The sequence below is a fragment of the Callionymus lyra genome, chromosome 2 (genome assembly GCF_982586985.1).
Source record: "Callionymus lyra chromosome 2, fCalLyr1.hap1.1, whole genome shotgun sequence".
Classification (NCBI taxonomy): domain Eukaryota; kingdom Metazoa; phylum Chordata; class Actinopteri; order Syngnathiformes; family Callionymidae; genus Callionymus; species Callionymus lyra.
In genome coordinates, this window is record NC_141819.1 from 30,013,580 (window position 1) to 30,034,001 (window position 20,422).

Below are 20,422 nucleotides of genomic sequence, written 5' to 3' on the forward strand. Positions count from 1 at the left end.
ATGACAAATTGCATAATTGTATTTTATATTATATTTGATTTGTAAATTAGCTTCAGTTTTGTATGTTTGTTTGGTGGTTGCATGTGGACACAATGATGCCATGACGCCAACTTGCTACCACTGCTCCGATCGCTTGTTTATATTGTTAGCCATTTGTTAAATAAATCATGAGTAGAGCATGGGTGTCAAACTAAATCACACAAGGCTGAACACAATGTAAATTGACCATTATTGTCGGTCAATTGACTTAATTATCTCCGTATTTACTTTTCTTTACAACATAATTACCAGAAAATACATTCCTCCATCATCGTATTGCTATTTTGGGATATCCGTTTGTCATAATATATATATAATATGCCGTTCTATTTACTTATCAATATATCAACAATCTAAATTAATTTTGAGCCAAACGATTTGGCGGCCAATGTAGGTTGGGTTGGTTTTTTAGGCCGTTACAAATGTAGAGTAGCCCACCTGCTTGTTTTGGATGGTCTAGACATTCATTCACTACTCTGACTATGCGGTTTAATAATTATCTTTCTCACTCAACATTAATTTTTAAATTTGAAGTTTGGTTTGTCAAAGTTCTATAATTCTTTGTCTTCTGGTGGCTGTAAACATATACTGTATATATACAGTATATAAGTGAGGCGACTTTTAAGTTTTCTGGCTACTGGTCAACCAACTTAAATATTCCTCGTGTTCCAGTGATTTCATTAGGTTTCTCTGATCACAAGACTGAGGTGGCGGAAAATTATTTGAACTCCTGACAGACATTTGTGACTCGCATGTCAACCCAACATGTTCTCAAATCATGTGACGAGTTATTTCCCAGTTCAAGCTCGTCCGTAACATTGGTTCAAAACAGTGGAAGGAAAAACATGGAATATTTGTTCAAACACTGAATATTTATTGAAATGTTGCATCACTACAAGGTTGTTAAGTGCATCCTTGTGACTGTCTGACAATATCAAATATTCATCTTGGCAGAGAAGGTCACTTTTGATACAAGAAAACAAAAAACAATCACCTCAGGCACCATAAATTCTATTCAGCCACTGCCAGGCTTACATTTGATCGTCGATCCAAAACAGGATTCTTAAAACAAACTTAAATAAAACCCCATTGATCTGTTAAATTCGCCTCAGATGTTAAGTGTATTTTAGCAGACAATCTCACAGACACATGCAATGTAACGTTCAATTGTTAATCCATCAGCCAGGAATAAGTGATAAAATTAGACCTGGGCTGAATAAAGCAGGGAGCACAACCACACATTCTGCAGTCATTCATACAACAACATAATTAGTGTTTGAGGGACGAACTGAAACTATAAATGTAGCACTTGGTCATCAAAGGCAAAGTGTGTCTGAGAAGCTTCCAGGGCCAGGAAATGTAAGTGTTAAAGTGTTATGGCACAGGAATTGAATTGGCGTTCATGCTGACGTTGCTTCAGTGAAGCAGACATTGGAACGTTCGAAGCTAGTAGTTGTTATAAAGTATAACCATATAAAGTAAAACACCTGTTCATGCAGAGCAGGAATGTGTTGCTGGAAACATGCATTCAAAATCTGTTAGTTATATATTTGAAATGAAAGACACACAAAATAATCCAGCGCTGGAGAAGACTTTGAGGAAAAATATCTAGAAGCAAAGAAAACTAAAGTTTTTCAATAAGGCACATGCTTTTTATACTCCACTGTCCTGAGACTTCACAATGGTTTGGCTAAGAATTACACGGAATCCTTGCTAGAACTCTGCTTAAAGCTTAAAACACATTTTCACTTTAAACATGTAAACAAGGCGGGAATGAAATGACAAAACCTTCAGGATTAACTTCAAAGTTTAAGTGAAGCTCACTTTCTAAAATGATAGTCAACTGCCGGGACTTGCCTCAGGAGTGCAGTACAGAGATAACCAGTGAGGCGTCTCCCCCTGGCGGTGCCTGGCAGTCACTACCACTGACTGTTGTCGGGGTAGCTCGGCACCGCTTGGGGGTACTGAGGCAGGCTGGGCCCTTGAGCCGACTGAGTGACAACACTGAAGCCTGCTTCTCTCACCGGGGCGCTCTTCCACACCCCGGTGCTCCACTCCTCCTGGGCTCGCTGCATACTGCCGCCACCCCCGCGGTACAGCCTGTGCACCTGTGGGGGGAAGAAGACACTCTTGGTAACCAGAAATGTATCTATATATAGATATTTTAACATAAACTACAGCGACACCATTGTGGCAATATTTAGCATTTGAAAAAAAAATGTCCAGAACACAAATTTTAAGGCTTTTTGTTGTAATTGTTTGAATAAATTAAAAATAAATTAAATACCAATTGTTATCTAGACAATGTTGCAATGTAGAGTGACTTTAGCCAGAGTGGTGTCAGTTGTTTAAAAAACCTAAAGCAAAATGTATGAAAATATATTAAATGGGTTAATAAATGAGGACCAGGAAATTGCTGCGAGTCTGGTGGTCACTTAGTCTTGTTTAATTTGACCATCATGTTTTTTTTCATGACAAGATCAGGTCACTTTTCTTTTGGCTGTGTGGACGGTATTTTTTAGAGAGATTTGAATCCAGATCATGTAAAAACAAAACATGACTCAACTTTTAAACACTTGATTGATTTGTGATAGGTTTGATTGAAATAGTTTTTGATTTTTCTTAATTAATATTGGATGAACATAAAATTACTCATATACAAATTGGATTTTTCCTTTTTATTCTACCACAAACTCCCTTCCATCCCTCAAATTCCAAAGCAAACACAAGTATGTGATTTGTAAAAGTAGTCCAAACACAATCAGAGCATATCAATAAACACAGTAACAACATGAGCCTTACAAAACAATATTCGTAGTGATATAGAGATATCGTCGCCTGTTTTCTCCTAAAACAATATTGGTCGCAATATCTTATACAAAGGTGTGTGAGTGTTTCCTCTGGTGGCAAATCAAATTTCTCCAAAGTTTAATTACTTATTGGATCCTTTGAACCACTGGGCACAAGAAAAAAATGTATTCCTTCATGAAGAAAGAAAGAAAGAACCTTTCCCAAATGTACTCCGAGTGAAGGAGCTGGCAGCAGACGTTCACTCACCTTGAGGAGAACCAGAAACATCAGAGCAGTCACCACAGTGAAGAGCAGCGTCGTGATTAGCATCACTACTGCGGAGCCGACGTTATATTTGAAAAACAACACTGTGGCAATCCAGCCGCTGGTAGGTGAGAGTGAGATGAAGTGTCATGGGTTAGTTTTATCACACAGATAATCAAGTGATTTGAAATTAACAGCCATGACACCACAGAGCCGTGAGAAATGGTTGCGGTGACAAACGTGATAAGTAACATCCGGTGTGTTATACAAGCAGGATATGTACATTTTTCCAAATCAATTTTTTAGAAAATTGAGTAAAACAACACATCAGAATGCTATAAGTCATACACGCCACACATGCATCACATCCTGTAGAAAAGTGTTAGCGTAAAAAAAAACAACACATTTTTACAATATTAAGTATAATGTTAGTTGTGTCAAGACACAAAAGTGAAATTTGCGATTACATTTTATCTTTTCATAACAATACAGCAATAAACTAACAAAAAACTAAATAAGAATAATTAAGAGGATGAATAAAGCACAATTTCCATTACAGATCCAATCAGTTTAATCTCAAAATATGCTGTACCAGTCGACGCATGCGAGAACAGCCTGTTATAAACCGTAATGACCAGAATTAAAACTGTCAGCTAATTGTACAAAACGTATGATGGTGAGTATTATTCAATTACTTATCATTCTTACTCACCAAGTTCCCCATCCAGGTATGCCGATAGTCTGGATAAGTGCCAGAACACACTGAAGGAAGAAGATGAAGAAGAAGGTCATGTAGTTGAAGGAGCTGTCCGCCCTGTTAAAAGGAAGAAAAAAAAAGTTAAATTACTTTTTTGAGTTTTATCGCAGATTGTTGAAAGTTACCTAAAAGCTTTGTATAGGGGTCTGAACCAGCAGGTGTAACTACAGGGCATGAAAAGGATGAGCCACAAGAGTGCAAAGCCGAAGTTGGTGGCGCTTCCATCCCCAGCCCACCACGCGATACAGGAGATGAGGTTCATACACAGAGTGCCAGAATACACTGTGAAAGAAACAAGGAGAAGAAGATGAACAAAATGACAAGCAAAGATGGAAAATAAGATGCTGCTACGTAAAGCACTCACTCATCCAAAGTGTGTAGACTCTGCGAACCAACAACTGGTACGATTCTGGAATTTCCTCCTCAATGTTCTGATAAAAGCAAGGCTTGAGTCGAAGGACCTTCGGCAGCGGTGGGAAGTTGTTTACCCGTTCTGAAGCAATTGGTTAATAGACAGAGGGTGACTCTTCTAAAAATAAAGCTCGATTTGTTACACAGAGCAAAAATGTATTGAATATTCACCATCCTTTCAATTGAAAAGAGTATAATGTACAGACCTGCCATTGTGGGCTTTGAACGCTCTTCTGAAAAACAGGAATAGAAAACATGACTGTCAGCAATTTCATCAGTACTGGACAGTCGTAGCAGTTACTCGAAACACACAGTCATTTGTCTCAATATAACGTCAACGTAGATCATAATCCAATTGTATGAACTTTTAAGTTAACTTTCAGCGTCACCTGTGAGCTTTGAAGTTCTCAAACACACCGATGCTTACATGGAACACGTAGAGATGAGTGTCTATGTTTGATGTTTGAAGTCATTACAAATGTGTTTAGTATCATCACATATTTCTGTTAGCTCTAGTGTTGTTCCAAACATAACAGCGAGGGAAACAGTAGCTGCTAACGTCCCTCCAACGACCTACAAGTCAGATCTCTGTCGGGCGGTAACATCAACTAGCACTACAAGCTAAAATATAAGTACGTCAAAAAGAGTGAAATTACCGGGATATAGTTTATCTTTTCACGTTTCAGTCGACAGTCGCAGGGGTCCCGGACTCTTTGCAGGATAGGTTTTTTTTTTTTCGACCCCAACAAACATCGCGCATGCGCCGTAGAGGTGTGTTTGTAGTTCAAAGGCGCTCCAAGTGAACGTGCGCTGCATGCGTTACAACTACAACTCCCGTGCTTCCACTTAGCGGTGAACGGGAAACTCATGACTCGTCTTCGCCGCCCTAACGCATGCGCACAAGCTTATCATTAAAACATCTGTCCTCGGGACAAACTTTAGAGTAGCCCGTATGTACGGTTATAGACACATATACTAAAGACTATATATAAAAATAACCGTGTGTTTGGATGCATCGAAATAAAAACATATATATTACGAGCATATTAGCTTTTTTATCTTTTAATTGTCCATTCGATATAGTTATTAAGTGCAACTGCAGTTCATGTCAGAGGAACACGTCTCTGATTTAAACTAATAGGTAAACATTAATACATTAGAGAAAAGCCTGTACTTAAGAAGCCTGGATTTCGTGGATACTAATTTTAAAATTATAAATTTGATAAAACCTCAAACCCAAGAGCAGAAAATGGATAAAATAATCACATTATTCATCAATAAGCTTAGAAAAAAAATGTATATACAGTTATTTATTCAAATGTTTTCCTGTATTCTAAATAAACACGTCGAGAGGAAATGATTTGACCTTTATGGTTGATGTTTGAAGAGTTCACGACTAGTTTTCCCAATTTCTCTCCGACCCGCCGTGCTACGCTCATGTTAAAAACAAACACCCCCTCAACTCCTCCCTCGTGACTCTCGCTAACCAATCGTCTGCCGTCTTTCACGCCTCTGACAACTCCCGCCAATTCAGACCGGGGAGCGCGAGACAGTGAACACACCGGGGCTGAACGAACGAAGATGTGTCGCTGCGACTCCATGTAGAGGAACCTTAGCAAACCAATGTCGTCTAACGTGCAATATTAGATTCGTGTCGCTGTCGTGGATACCGCCCGGTGTTTGAAACTCTTTTAAAGCTCTTTCTTGTCTCTCGATATCGCATTGAGTTCGAGTAAAAAGCCCCGGTACTGCTCGACATGTTAGCCGCGGAAGCTCCTCCGGTGGACGGACACTTGGCAGCGTCGACCCCGAGGAGAAGAGGTAACGAACCGAGTATCAAGGCTGTCGACATTTTGTTTCGTGAAACCATGTTTCTCCCGAGTCCAGTACCGTTATAGTGTCAACAAACAAACTTCGAAGATAACTAGTCCAACCTAACTGTGTTATCTTTGTTTGTTTAATAAAGCAGTTTATTTTAGCAACATTTAAACTGTTAACACGCTAACAAGAAGAATATTTGGGGCCCATTGACACCGTTAGCTCTCAATGCTAGTAGTTCTGTTGACTTAACTTGGTGTAATGCTAGTGCCTGCTGTTATAAACCTCCAAATACATATCTCTGATCTCTAAAAACACCCCTTATTTAGTTTTTGGAACTGTTATTCAACAATACCGCTTTTGTAGCCCAGTCCAGCGTCCATTCCGAGGGAGCCAGAGACAAACACTTGAGAAGAAGAACAGTCTATGACACAACTAAGATGGTCCTGCTCTTGTGTCTACCTTTGTGAAAGTACATGTTTTTTAATCGTCATAGAAACCGACTATGTTCCCGTCACTCACCGCGAACACGTACAGTGTCAACGCGGTTAAACGTACGTGAAGTCGTAAACATTTTTGCTATTGTTAGCTGTAACTCCGGTCATTCCTCCTGCGGGTGTGTGGACCCGGACTGGGCCTTCTCGTGGTGTCAAGTGAGCCCATTGGCGGGAGACTTAACCAAACAACCATCTTAAGACACTCGCTTTATAGTTGTTATTTTTAACGGGAGCTGGTGGTGATGTGTGTAACATTTAACATTTAAATAATCTGAAACTGACACTGGTAACAATGTTGTCCTTGCATAGGTTATTTTTAATAATGGTTTTAATTGAACTCTCATTACATAAACTTAAAAAAACAAATAAAAACACATTTAAACATGATAAGCAGCATCAATGAAAAGTGGATAGAATGACAGAAAAGGTGGACGAAGTTAAAGCAATTTCCAATGAACAGTGTTGATATCACACAGTGATTGGAGTAGTTGCAGTAACAAAGGTGACATTTTTGAGTGTTGCACAACAGGATATGAATCCTCAATCAAGCATAATGTAGCATAATGTAATTAGTGAAAGAAAAAAGATTCAAAAAGGCAAATAAGTGAAACATGTCACATACATGCACCAGGTCCTGTAGGAAAATGTGGAAAAATTAATAATGCATATTAACAACAGGTCTGTCAAAGTCAACCTCCTCGGCGGTTAATGTTAAAATGAAATAAGAGGCTAAATGGATATTCTCTAAATGGATACGTCTCCCCTTCTCATACCTCGAGTTGGATTGTGGATCATTTTGGAAAAATGTTTTACTTATTTGTAACCAAGTCCAACCCAAGTTGCTTTAAAGTGCACTTGAAATTAACGTGTGTAACATATTTCATATTCATATATGGGGCACTTGATGGGGCAAATGTGTATCCCAGGTTCATTTTTAAATAATACGCTAAGATTTTTCACAAATTCCAGTGCGTCTATGTTTGTATACCAATATGTTTTATTTTTGCATAACTTCATAATGAGCACACTTTTTATGATTTCTTTTCAGGTATGAAGTGTAAATCCAAGCCAGATGCCAACAAGAAACTTGTACAAGGTAATTTTATTTTTCTAACTTGATCTCTTTGCGACTTACAGTTGTATTGATTGAGCATATTTTTTGTCTGATGTTTAAAAAATATATATATGAGTATCAATTATGACACTGGTCTCTCTGCATAATTTAATACTATCTTTAATCTATTTATCTAAACTTTTCTAACTAACCCTGTAACATTATCTAATATTAACACAATGTTTTGACATGGATAATAAAGAATCTAACTTAACACTTTTAAAAGAAAGAAACTACTAACAAGATAAACCATGTATTTTGAGTTTCATTTGTCACTGCTGCATTAAGTTTCTCAGAATTGGGGGGAAAAATTGCAGGTCTCAATTGTATTGATTAAATATAGGCATATAAAATACGTTTCTGTTATGGGAATAATCATAAGTAGAAATTGCAAACCAGTAAATTCTATTCTAAAAACTTTCATAAATTCAATGTTTGTGTCGTCATTAAAAATTCTGAAAGAGGAAAATGTCTTTATTGGGTAGTGTTTTATTTTATTGCTATTTAAAAAGGAAGTGATGGTGCAAATTTTTAACCAAGTAAAAATTGTTTACATGTTGTCTTCTCTGTAAAAGGCTCTTAAATATAATCTGTAATGTCCATTTTTGTTTTCTGTTTGCAGCTCGCCTCCCCTTCAAGCGCTTAAATTCAGAACCCAAAGACAACGAATTGTCCAAGAACCCAAGTGCACCTGCATTTCTAGAATCTGGAATCTCGGATGGAGAAAACGAGAACGATACATCTTCGGTGTTCAGTGGACCACCCCTGGTTAATGGCAGAGGGCCCCTAGATAGTTTTTTAAGTCAGAAAAAGCCTGTCACCTCCAATGAATTAATTATCAACTTGACGGAGGACAGTTTGTCGTCTCCTGTTAAATGCTCAGATGCTCCTGCCTCCCCCTGCACCGCAAAGAAAGACAAAACGGCATTTCCTGAAAATGAGGACTCTACAGAAGATGCGGAGGAAAACGATGTATTGGACAGTAAAGAACAATCAACCATCTTGTTTCTTGAAACCACTCAGGAATCTGACAGTGAGCCGGAGGAACAGAACGAGTCTAAAAATGTTTCTAGTTTTGGGGACCGCTCAATGTTGTCGGTTACATCGCACAGCTCCTTGTCCGACAGTTCGCCAGAGAAAACGAAGACCGATGATGCTGTGGAGGCACCTTCAGTATGTCTTTTAATAGTTGCCATTCACTTGCAAAATATTTACCAACAGTGCTTATTCAATTTTGAATGGATATGTCTTCACAGAAGTCAGAAGTCACGCCAAACAAGTCTTCAGAGCAGAAACGAGTGAAAAGACGCTCTATAAAGGTGAGAATCTTTAAATATATTCTGTATTGTATATCAATATTGAAAAAAATGCGATTATAATATCGCAAAGGTTGCAATTTTATTTAATGTTCATTTAATTTTCGAGAAGTCAAAATGACTTTCAAGCGGCGCTGAGCGCAGCAAGTTGAGAGGGACGCTTTAATCCTTTGATCAGTGATGTCTAGAGAAGCTAAAGAGCAGCAGTAAAAAACAAACTACAGTGTTTTCAACAACTTGACATCCTGACATTGGTTCATACATTTGAATTGAGACGCGTGTCTGCCGACATGTCTGTCACTTAAACACACAAGAAACTGCAAAAATATGCAGTAAGAAATAGAAGAATGACTGTCTAGTGTTTTCACTTTTCCTTACTCTGCACTGAAGTTTGTATTATTTATTATTGACTCATAAATATAAATCTGTCCATCACATTTTTAGTACATTTTAAGTATTTGCACTGAATATGTTATGTTTGTTTACAAGTGTAATTAGAGTAAATAATAAACTTTCTCTCTTTATTTTAAGTTATGCTTAATTTGCCTTAAAATTACTTAATAACTTTATCTTTAGAATCATAGAGAAATACATTTTAATGTAAAGTTAATCATAGCTCAGATGGTAGAAATACTTTAGAATCATAGAGAAATACATTTTAATGTAAAGTTAATCATAGCTCAGATGGTAGAGTGGTTGCCTGCAGTCCAAAAGGTTGCAGGTTCAATCCCAGCTCCAGACAAGCTTGTGTCGTTGTGTCCCTGAGCAAGACACTTTACCCTGATTGCTCCTGATGGCAGATTCGGCGCCATGTGGTGCAGCCTACTCCCATCAGTATGTGTGAATGGCTGTCAAAGCGCTTTGTGACCCTGGTCTAGAAAGGCGCTATATAAATAGAGATCATCATTATTGTATTGGATGTAAAAAAGGGGACATTAAAAAAAATTATCGCAATATTTCTGAAAATAGTCACAATTATATATTTTTTCAATCATCGTTCGGCCCTAGTTAAAATGATCCAGCCTTACACCCCAGCTCGGGCTCTGAGGTCTGTGGATCAGAATCTACTGATGGTTCCACGCACACGGTTCAGAACCAGAGGAGAGAAATCCTTTCAGGCTGTTGCTCCTAAGCTTTTGAACGATCTTCCTCTCTCTTTGTGCTTGATAGAGTCTACTGACTCCTTCAAAAAACATTTTAAGACGTTTTTATTTGTTCAGGCTTTTCCTTGATTTTCTGGAACTCCTGTTGTGTTATCAGTTTTATCTTGACCTTTAAAGTATATACTTTATTGAATATTGTTTTGATTGTTTAAGCGCTTTGTGACCCTGGTCTGAAAAAGCGCTATACAAATAAAAAATTACTTACTTACTTACAATGTAGCATAGCAAACTTCCAATTTATATTAAAAAAAATAACAATGCAATGTTGTGGCAGTAACTAATGTAGCTTTCCATCAATGGAACCAGATTTAGATCCAGAATTTAAGAAAACGTTTAGGTACATTTTAATGAGCCTAAAGAACTTGTGTACCAAAATCAATGGCAATGGTTACTAGACAATGTGCAGGGTTTCAATGTGACTATGTACTGAGTTATTTCAATGTCATACTTTGAATTTTTTAACATTGCAGAGCTTGAAAGAACAAGAAGAAATGCAACGGCTAAGAGAGGAGAAGGAACGAAAGAAGGAAGAAGCCAAGGCTGCAAAAGACAAAAAACGAGAAGAGATTTGTCGGCTGAAAGAAGAGAAAGAGAAGGAAAAACGTGAGAAAAAGGAGAAAAGGGAGAAGGATGAGAAGGAGAAAAGGGAGAAAAGGGAGAAGGAGGAAGAGCGACGAAAATCTAAATTGGAGTATGTATTTTTCTATATCTTTTTATTAAAAGCTTTGTTGTCTATCCATACAAAAGATAAAAGACAAAAGATAACTTAATTTTATTGTTCTTTTTTTTATAGAGCCAAAGCTGAAGAGAAGAGGAAGAAAGAAGAGGAGAAGAAGATGAAGGATGAAGAAAAACGCTTAAAGGAAGAGAAAGACGTGAGTTCAGGAAAAAAAGGATGTTTGATGGCAGTTAAACGTGATGCATGATCGTTAAGAAATCTATAAACTCTTTACCTGTTTTTCAGCGCCTCAAAGCGGAGAAAGCCGAAATCACCAGGTTTCTGCAGAAACACAAGACGCAGCAGTCTCCCAAAGTGAGTTCATACCTGCAGGTTTAAATCAACATCATGTCTAACATTCTGTGATTTATTTCCACATTCAGACTTTAGCAACAGCCTGTGGCAAGTTTGCACCCTTCGAGATAAAAGACAACATGTGTATGGCCCCACTGTGTCGAGTTCAGGTCGAGACCTTGGAGGAACTGGATCAATATTTGTTAAAACCGAACAACGAGTTTCAAAGCATTAAAGACTGGATCAGCAGGAAACCCCGTTGGTCAGGAGCAACCAGACCTAGAAATCCCAAAGTGCTCAGGTGAGACAATTCAAATGTTTATGCATTTCTTATCTTCTTCTTTAATATACTTTTGAACTTAAGAACATCAAGGCAAATGATAAGTCTCCCTTCCTTTATGTCTGTTCCCCAGAATTTCCTGTTAGTAATGGCACATTTAAATTGTAACATGAGCTTGTCTGATAAAATGTAATTATTGTTTAAGACGGTCTTCTGAATGTGTGTGGTCAATCTCACTGCATCTCTTTATTTTGACAGTGACTGCATACCAATTGATCAACCTAAGGCAGAGGACGTTCCTGACCGAAAACTTTTCGGACCAATGAAATTGTTGCAGTTTCATAAAAACCATCGTCCAGCTTACTGGGGAACATGGAAGAAGAAGAGTTCTCTCATCTCCCCTCGCTGCCCCTTGAAACAAGACAAGGTGAGCTCTTAAAAGTGTTTGTGAAACACTGTTAAGAAGATGGCAACTTTGAGTCTGACCATGGTTCTCTGCATCAGGTGTTGTTGGACTATGAGGTGGACAGTGATGAAGAGTGGGAGGAAGAAGAGCCAGGAGAGTCCCTCTCTCATAGTGAAGGAGTAAGTCCAAGCTAACACCTCCTGCTTTTCTCCACGGATTTGTTTTCAGGAAGTTTGTCATGTGTCATATTGTTCATATTGGTATAGTCACTTGTAAAGATGCCAGTGTTTAAGATGAGACCTGACTGACTTGCATGTTTAAATGTTGAAGTCTTCCTCTCCAAGATGCAGTAAGTCTCTCGTCATGACCGTGGTTTGAACTTATTACTTTATAAAGTTCTCCCCATAAGAAAATTAGAAGTTATGAGAGCAAAGTCCATTATGATGTAATAATGGTCTTCACTCCTCTAGCTAGCTATAATCATGCCCGCTTTGTTTATACAATTAGTCCCTTAGAGGTAGAGACATGGTATTTATGATGCGCAGTGACAAACCCAGATGCTTGACCATTCACAGTATAGTGGATGTGGTTATGGTAAACCAGATTTTAACGTCCCGAAAAAGGTTTTCAAGCTTAAGCACATTTTCTGATGTAAATATTTAAATGAAAGAGTTTTGTACTAACAGACGCACACTGGTCTAAGCTCTATTTAAGACACCCTTTAAACACTTTGTCAATTAAAAATACACAAATCATTATTTACAAGTTGCATCCTTTTGTTGATATGTTTCATAAGATGCATCTTACAAATGCTCACTCAAGTCATCTTTTGTAGGAAGACGAGGAGGAGGGAGGTGAAGATGATGAAGATGACGATGGCTTCTTTGTTCCTCATGGTTACCTGTCTGATGATGAAGGAGCACTTGAAGAAGAGGCATGTGGAGCACATCTTTTCTACTGTTGGACACATTTTTGAACGACCCTCTACCTCTCAGGACGGCGGTGACCTGGAGAAGCAAAAAATGCAGCAGAAACTCCGAGCAAGGGAGTGGGACGAGCTGATGTCCACCAAGAAGAAGATGAAGGTTCTGGAGCCGGTGGTGAGGGGCTGCAGATGGGAGGGGGAAACTTCTGGTGGAGAGTTCTTCCAGTCTTATGCCATGGTGAGGGTGGAGCCTTTAGCAAAACCAGACAACAGTCCCAGTCCAGATGCACTGTCAAAGAAGAGTCACAGAGAAGATCAGTGTAAGTTTTTTTTCTGACTTTAGAAAGACTGCCACACATTAGTGTCTTCTCTCAAGAGCCATATTTTCCTCAGTCCTCACTGTATTTGCTTCTTTTTGGTTCACAGTTCTTCGAAAGCTGCTTCCACTGCTTCATGGAAACTTCAACAGCAGCAAAGTGATCATCACAGAGTTTCAGGAGTTCTGTCGCCAGGAGACCACCCCGTCTTCACCTTCTGAGATGTCCAGTCCTCAGAGTCCTGCAGAGAACATTCCTACAAGGTGAGATCAATGTTTCGTTCTTCTGCAGCCACTTTTTACATGCAAGTGAGGAAAGATGGATCTTAATCTGTATTGTATCTGAACAGGAAACTGCTGATTCGTCTCATCAAGAACAACTCCGTCTACGAAAAGCGCTCGACTTACAGAAATTCACGCTGGTACGTTCATACGGACATTTTGGCCCGTTTCGGAATGGAAGCTCTCCCGGTGCCGTGCCAATGGACTTACTTAACCACGGGAGCTCGGGAAGAGTCCCGTGACGAGTCTCGGGCGGCCACAGGCTCCCATGGAAACTCCCCAACCACGCCCCAGACCTCCTCCACCACAGCTTCATCGTCCAACAAACGAAAGAGCACCGGCAGCATGCCCATCACCAAGTTCATGAAGCGCTGTAATGATCCTGACCAGAGGGTGGCAGCAGAAACGGACGGTTTTCAAGCAGACACAGAGGAAGATGAAGATGCCTGTATCCTCATCGATCCTAAGAATGGTACGTTTCTCTCTAGTTTTCTATCTTTCTTAAAATAATGTTTATTTTGTTCACCGGAACTGGATGAAATGTATGTGTTAAATGAAAATTTACTTTCGCTCTTTGTATATATTGGTATTAATAATCTTTTGCCTATTGCCTGTTTTGTCCTTCACTGAAGTACTTGCTGTAGTTGTTAATAATGTTTTTGATGAATAATATACTTCCCTTAATATAACACAATTTGCATCATCGTCAGACCCCAGCAAAGAGAAACAATCAACTGATGAAGACGACATGGAAGTCACTCCCTCTGACACTGCTGCTCTCCCCGAGTCCACTGCTGCTCCTACTCTGGTGTGAGCGCCCACTACTGCCTCTGTGTTCCAAGTCTTGTGGGACTGTATGTCCCGCATTCAGGGCCAGTATCTAACCACAAATTGTGCCGTCATGTCATAGAGACACTTGTCTCATCAGCTCAACTTGATGTTTGAGATGTTGCAGTTCATTGTGGGCACAGTGGGTGCCTGCAGAATGCAGTAAAATCAGTCCGACCAACACATGACGTGACCATTGAACCACAGACTGGCCCAGAGTCAGATTATTTTTACACCGGTCAAATCAGACAAACATCAGGTGTCTTTAGCTTGTACTGCAACATATTTCACGGTTTTCTGAGGCAAGGTGTTATCCAACCTCTAATTATCTTGGTTTCTATGTATATAGTCCGTCGGATGTAAAAGCTGGACACAAGAACTTGAACCTCACTGATGTCTCTTTGCATCAAGATCTGTCCCTGTACAGTTGGGTCCCTTCATCTTAATATGTATGTTTTGTGTTGCAAGAAAACTTGAACAAGATAAATTCATTAAACGTGAATAAAATGACTTTTTGTAAACTATTCCCTCTCCGTTATGTTTGTCAGATCATGTCAAAATTGTTTCTGGAAACTATGATGGTCGTTGGTGTTTCCCAATGTTCCTGTGGAAACTCGTCTCCTGACCACAAGATGGCAGTATATCTCCACCCCAGAGTTTTAAAGGTCCTACAAAGTTCAAATGATTTTTACCAGAGTGAGGTTCTTATTAAAGCTTAGTCGACAAATTGCCCATTCACAGGAACACAATGATTAAACTTAAAATGGGTGCAATACTATTTATTACAAGCAGAAACAAACGGAACTGAATTAACTTTATCAAGCCTGGAAAACGAGTCATTTCATCTCTGTAGAACAACAGCCAGACATGCGGAGTCATCCGAGGTAGTCTGTTGTCTAAACCGACTACAGGCTGGACAAGTTTGAAAAGTGCGACGTTAAGAATGACGTGAACATGTTTGAAATATAACCAATTTAGGTTGAGTGTTTGATACAAACAAACTATTAGTCGGGTCAACTTCAAACCCTTTTGAAATGCGTTGAAATTCTTTTAACCTACAAAAGACTACAGTATCTGTGATGTCACTTACACTTGAAGGCTCGGCCTGAACGGACTTGCATATGAAAATGTTAATTTCAAAGGAAACAGTGAAAATGTTAAATGGCAGCTGAGCTCAGGCAGAAAACAAGTTAGCATGCATGTTCACTTGCAGGCTGTATCATGTAAAACTAGAAGATGAAGCTGCTCCGTTCCAGTCCGGCTGCTCTGGAGGGGGTGCAAGTTTAACACGGTTTACAAAGAAAGCCAAACTGTCACAGGACCACATCTGGCCAGAGTCAAGATCACGCCATTGACACAGTGTCTCTCAAATCTGGTTGGACCTGGAGATTACAGAGTTACATGACAGCAGTGGGCCTAAGAGTCCAACAAACATTAGGGGGTCTGGTCTAACATACAGCTGGATTAGTTAGCACGAACACACGCGTCGTCCTCAAGATGGTCTCGGAGAATGTACATGTGCTCAGCTCAAGGTCTTAATCGTCTCCAGCAACTCTGGTTTCAGGAGCGTTGGACTCTTTCCTCCTGCTGCCGCAATGTCTGCCTGCACGGCTGCATCCCAGGTAAATGTAAGAAGAGCCGCAGGAACCTGCAAGACGAGTCAATCAATAGTCAATATTAGCATAAACACCCTTTTTGTCTGTGTCGACTTCCATAAAACCCTTCATGTACACACCAGGTTACACTCGGCCAAAGCAACATCTTCCGATTCCTGAAGTTTTTGACCACCCGGGGCGATGAGCTCGAAGGGCTGCCAGCCGTCCACCAGGGACTCTCGTACAAATCCAAACAGCACAGGAAGTCGGTCCCAGGCATAAAAGGTCCCTATAGTTGGATAAAGAAAAATACTTGATATGTGATTTATGCTAGTTGTATAAAAAAGGATTAAACAAAATGTTGCTTAACCTTGCAGAAGGTTTCCGTCAGGAAGTCTGATCCGCAGCAGCGAGTAGTTGTATTTCCTTCTCTCCCTCTGCTCCTCCTTCTCCCTCATTGCTTTCGTACGCAGCATTGAATTCTTTTCAAGCAGATCACTCCTTCCAGAAGAATGAACCCACGAATTAGAAGCATCTACAGCAACCAGGCTAGTCTCCGTTAGCACGTTATATCCAAAACTCATACATTCACTGCCTACCCAATTAATTGTACTGATGTTGAAAATGATTAAGTCACGTAATTGTCTGGGCGTCGCAGGATTGGCTTCAAGTACGATCAAGTAAATATAGAAGAGATAATAAATGTATATAAATTCTTTATCATTTTATTTGTTTTAATATTTTTTATCTCTATTAAATAAACAAATTCAACCTTTCATTATAGAAATTAGCTTATATTATAGAATATGCTTAAGAAGAACAACAAAAAAAAATTCACAAACGTTGCCAATGAATGAATAAAACAATCCAAAGATAGTTCCTACTTCTGCTGCTGCTCTCTCTTCAGCTCCTCTGCACTCAGGTTGTAGAATTCCGATGGCAGCTCGAAGCTGGTGGCATTCTGAGACGGTCTGAATGCCTGTGGCTGCCTGTCCAGCTGAGCTCTGACCGGCTCTCCTCTTTGAAGGCGGTCTCTTCTCTCCTTAATCAGCTCCAGTGAATCAGGACTCTGCTCCGGCAAGACCAGGAACTCCTCTTCTTCCTCTGATGTGACACATGGACGTCAAGAGTAAACGTGGGGAGTGATGGATACACGGTACACGATACCTTGACCCTCGATAGGAAGCATGACGCTGATGAATCCAACAGCCTGCAGAAACTCTCGGCTGCCGTCAACACTGGCTACTTTCTCCTAAAACATCACAAGTTGTTAATATCTGTCGTCACTACATTACACTTAAACATGGATCAAAGTTTTTTTTCGTATATTTATAACAGTTGAACTCTCACCTGAAACACTTTGTTGCTGAGTTTTAGCTTTCTATACTTCTCTTCAGTGGGGTTCTTGCATATATTCTCAACATATCTGTCAGCAACACAAGAAAAGATAGAAATAAACGTAGAGAATATTCGATCGATCATGGATTACGTCACATCTTACTTGCTAATGATGTCCACAGCAGCCTTCACCTTCTCTCGGTCTTTGTTAAACGTGTGCATCATCATGACGGACGCTTCTACCAAGTCCTCTTCAAACCTCTGAGCAAAACCAGTGTCAGAATTGAAAACAGGTTTGTTTTAACCGCCGTTATCCGTACCATCAGAATGGCCTCTTTAATGTGGACATCCCTCTCACTCTTAGTCAGGGTGGCTCCGGTCAGTGGGCAGGTGAAGTAAACACCTGAGACAGAGAGAGTGGTCGGATCTTTCACTGGTAATTTGGATCCCTGGAATGAAAAAAAAAAAAAAAAAAAAGAATATTATACAAGACATACACCCCATGAACCTGTATGCACTGTCCAGCAGACAAGCCTACCTCCGCACAAACTGCCTTGTCTTTCTCAGCTAGAGCAGCCGCCTCAGCCTCCAGCTCTTTTTTGACTGCACAGAAAATGAATTTAAATAAACTGATATCATCATTGTCAACGCTGACGGGACTAGTTGTGTTGGTTTCTGGGTCAGAAAATCTGCAGATCTTGCAGTTGTCCAGGTATGCAGTGGTTGGCAGTGATTAAGTACAGAATAAATGAAATATACTAATAAATACATCAAAACAAACTAAGACATCAAGAGAGACTTCAAATAACATCTTATTGCAGACCTGGGCAAAGTGCGGCCCAGGGGCCCCTTTGACTGTATTTATGCGGCCCTCGTAATGTCAAAGTATGATCATGTATAAATGGTTCTAATGCATTAACAAATGTATTTTGTATTAATTATTAATTTACATTTTCACATAACACTTATTTACCTTTTCCTTCCTTTTTGTGTGTAATTTTCCGAGTATATAATAATCCCTCAAAACATTTTTTCAAAGAAATGTTTTGAAAAAAACCTCATATACACAAGAAAAAATTGCAGCTTATTTAGCTTAATAAATGTCATGGCCTTATGACGAATGTCCTTTTTTTAGGGATTTTTTTCTTCTTTCTTTTTGCTCGACGGCCCCTAACAACATTCACAGAATTTAATGTGGCCCTTGTAGAATTATAATTGCACACCCCTGTCTTATTGTGACCTGATATTGAGCTGGATTTGACTTAATTTCCATATTTTGAAACACCATTCACATTCAGGAATTTTGATAATAAACAAAAAGGCGGTGAACAATCTCCTTGGCATAAAACACTATTAATCCACTATATTCCGGCTCTTTTGGTTTGACGGCCCTTCACAACAGTGACGGTATATAATGTGGCCCCTGAGGGAATGATAGCCCAGCCCCTTTTAGCCAGAGAGCCTGCAGAATTGATGATAAATTGAAATTCACGAGGAACAGAGAAGAATCATTTCTAAAACACTTTTCGTCTCACCCTGATTCCTGATGGCGTCTTGGGAGGTGTGGACTTTGGGTTTCTGCTGTTGCCCTATCCGTGCCAGAGCTGCGGCTCCCGCTCTCTGGGCTCCTTCGGTGGGAACATGTCGGTGGTTCTTGGCGCTGTTACTGGACTGAGCGACATTTGGATGACCACTGAGAAGTCAGGGGGGAGTCGTGTGAGAAGGACTATCACCACCATAATAATGATCCTTGTTTTTACCCATGAGCAGAAGCGAGTGATCAGGCTTTACTGTTATATAATCTCACCCTGAGATTATGTTCTCGTCACATCTTACTCCCAACAGTTACACACACAGATTATAGACAAAAGCAACGCAGAATGTGCTGCCAATAGTTAGATGAAACAAGAATAAGCAGAATTAAAATCTACACTAGACAGATCGGATTAGCAGCCTTTTAGCTTAGCCTTAATGTCAGCGAGTTAAAGTTTGTCGTGCACCTTGTTTCTTCTGCTGTTAGCTTCTTCCCTGGACCCGCCGACTTAAATTTAATGTCTTTCTTGATGTCTTCAAAGAACTTCTTCATTTCTCCGAGCTCCCAGGCGAGTGACAGTCGAACATGGGCAGAGAGAAGTCTGACAACCAAAACAAACCTCACTACTTCCGCCTCCGCTCGTCCTACAGCGCCACACAGTGGTGGGCTGAATGACGTGCAGTTTATTCCCCAGCAAGGTGGAGCTGAGTGATCAGTGTTTGGGTCTTCAGTTCTTTTGACTGTAGATCTTAGATGTTAGATTGTACAAGGGTGTACCCTCGATACAACCTCCATATTGCTTTGTTCCACGTACACCTACTGCTAGATAGAAAAAATAATAAACCTGAATACTTTAGCAACAGTTAAAGATTAAATGATTACACATAGAACAGAAAGTGATAACTCTTTCGCTAAAAAAGCTGTGATAATAAGAATATTAACTGTGTAAACGGCACACGGTGTACATATGTGGCAACTACTTTTGAGTTTCTGTTCTATTATTGAATCCCCAATATACAAAAGGCAAACACAGTACAACCTGTAATCTCCGGATTGACTATCCTGAAACCTTTTTTGTGTCATATTAATTCCTTTGAAACAAGATCAATTGCAAGCAGAACAAAAACAATACAGTGAATCTACTTGTATTTGATATTAGATGTATTTACCATGCTCAAACACAACGGCGACCTCCATTTGGAATAAATCATTATCATCCTCATAAATGATTAGTATTTGGAGTACAGTAAAAGAAGAACATGACTTTAGGTTGATCAAAGTTTTTAGGGCATTAAAAACACCTTGTTATATAATGACTTGCTATAGCTCAGTGACTGGACTACCTCTGAATTGAATCTGTTTTAGTTTTAAATCATGTTGAATCATCTTCTTCATAGAATTAAACTTTAATGCCACCGAGAAATCAACACCATTTTGAGTTGAGCATTTTGTTTGTCTATCTTAAAGCTATTTAGACATGTGGAATTATTTATGTATATAACTTGTAACCTGTCAGGTCAATGCCCCAAGTCCCCCAATGTTGTTACCATGTTGTGAGGGATCAATAAAGTTTTACCTTACCTTACCTTAATGTAACATTTTCTTCTATATAAATAATATCTACAAACATACAACTTTATCAACACTATACACATTTGTCTGATACTTTATGGATAGGATTATAGGATATACATACTGTGTACATAATTATTGAGTACATAATTCAATGCTGTGTTT

General features: G+C 39.4%; 3 protein-coding genes across 4 annotated transcripts; 1 reads left to right on the forward strand and 2 right to left on the reverse strand.

The window, feature by feature from the left end:
- Positions 1 to 890: 890 nt before the first annotated feature.
- Positions 891 to 6,503, reverse strand: scamp4 (secretory carrier membrane protein 4). Of its 2 annotated transcripts, none has more exons than XM_087784567.1 (7): positions 6,435 to 6,503; positions 4,468 to 4,494; positions 4,215 to 4,343; positions 3,976 to 4,132; positions 3,806 to 3,907; positions 3,097 to 3,214; positions 891 to 2,147 (listed from the first exon to the last, which is right to left on the reverse strand). In XM_087784567.1, exons 1-7 carry the CDS (start codon positions 6,460 to 6,462, stop codon positions 1,959 to 1,961), a joined length of 750 nt encoding a protein of 249 aa, XP_087640693.1. In that variant the 5' UTR covers positions 6,463 to 6,503; the 3' UTR covers positions 891 to 1,958. The 2 variants fall into 2 exon arrangements, with proteins under 2 accessions (XP_087640693.1, XP_087640694.1); XM_087784568.1 differs by lacking the exon at positions 6,435 to 6,503 and adding an exon at positions 4,918 to 4,996.
- Positions 5,210 to 14,742, forward strand: chaf1a (chromatin assembly factor 1, subunit A (p150)). Its single transcript, XM_087784566.1, has 15 exons — positions 5,210 to 6,082; positions 7,625 to 7,672; positions 8,313 to 8,863; positions 8,947 to 9,009; positions 10,640 to 10,860; positions 10,963 to 11,044; positions 11,134 to 11,202; positions 11,271 to 11,482; positions 11,720 to 11,888; positions 11,966 to 12,046; positions 12,703 to 12,801; positions 12,863 to 13,112; positions 13,219 to 13,372; positions 13,459 to 13,862; positions 14,101 to 14,742. Exons 1-15 carry the CDS (start codon positions 6,019 to 6,021, stop codon positions 14,202 to 14,204), a joined length of 2,571 nt encoding a protein of 856 aa, XP_087640692.1. The 5' UTR covers positions 5,210 to 6,018; the 3' UTR covers positions 14,205 to 14,742.
- Positions 14,743 to 14,981: 239 nt separating this feature from the next.
- Positions 14,982 to 19,310, reverse strand: ubxn6 (UBX domain protein 6). Its single transcript, XM_087784569.1, has 11 exons — positions 19,152 to 19,310; positions 18,687 to 18,844; positions 17,690 to 17,754; positions 17,472 to 17,600; positions 17,315 to 17,412; positions 17,164 to 17,239; positions 16,981 to 17,065; positions 16,698 to 16,917; positions 16,184 to 16,314; positions 15,954 to 16,102; positions 14,982 to 15,866 (listed from the first exon to the last, which is right to left on the reverse strand). The coding sequence occupies exons 1-11, from the start codon at positions 19,235 to 19,237 to the stop codon at positions 15,741 to 15,743; spliced, it is 1,323 nt and encodes a 440-aa protein (XP_087640695.1). The 5' UTR covers positions 19,238 to 19,310; the 3' UTR covers positions 14,982 to 15,740.
- Between the last annotated feature and the right edge of the window lie 1,112 nt (positions 19,311 to 20,422).

Coding starts and splice junctions, on each gene's coding strand:
- chaf1a (XM_087784566.1), top strand. CDS start 6,019: ATGTTAGCCGCGGAAGCTCCTCCGGTGGACGGACACTTGGCAGCGTCG. Junction 10,861..10,962: donor CGACGAAAATCTAAATTGGA/GTATGTATTTTT, acceptor TTTTTTTTATAG/AGCCAAAGCTGAAGAGAAGA. Junction 11,889..11,965: donor GCCCCTTGAAACAAGACAAG/GTGAGCTCTTAA, acceptor TCTCTGCATCAG/GTGTTGTTGGACTATGAGGT.
- scamp4 (XM_087784567.1), bottom strand. CDS start 6,462: ATGGACGCTGGACTGGGCTACAAAAGCG. Junction 4,344..4,467: donor TTCAAAGCCCACAATGGCAG/GTCTGTACATTA, acceptor CAATTGCTTCAG/AACGGGTAAACAACTTCCCA. Junction 2,148..3,096: donor TGTTTCTGGTTCTCCTCAAG/GTGAGTGAACGT, acceptor TTCCCCCCACAG/GTGCACAGGCTGTACCGCGG.
- ubxn6 (XM_087784569.1), bottom strand. CDS start 19,237: ATGAAGAAGTTCTTTGAAGACATCAAGAAAGACATTAAATTTAAGTCG. Junction 18,845..19,151: donor CTAACAGCAGAAGAAACAAG/GTGCACGACAAA, acceptor CTGACTTCTCAG/TGGTCATCCAAATGTCGCTC. Junction 17,066..17,163: donor TCAGCAACAAAGTGTTTCAG/GTGAGAGTTCAA, acceptor GTGATGTTTTAG/GAGAAAGTAGCCAGTGTTGA.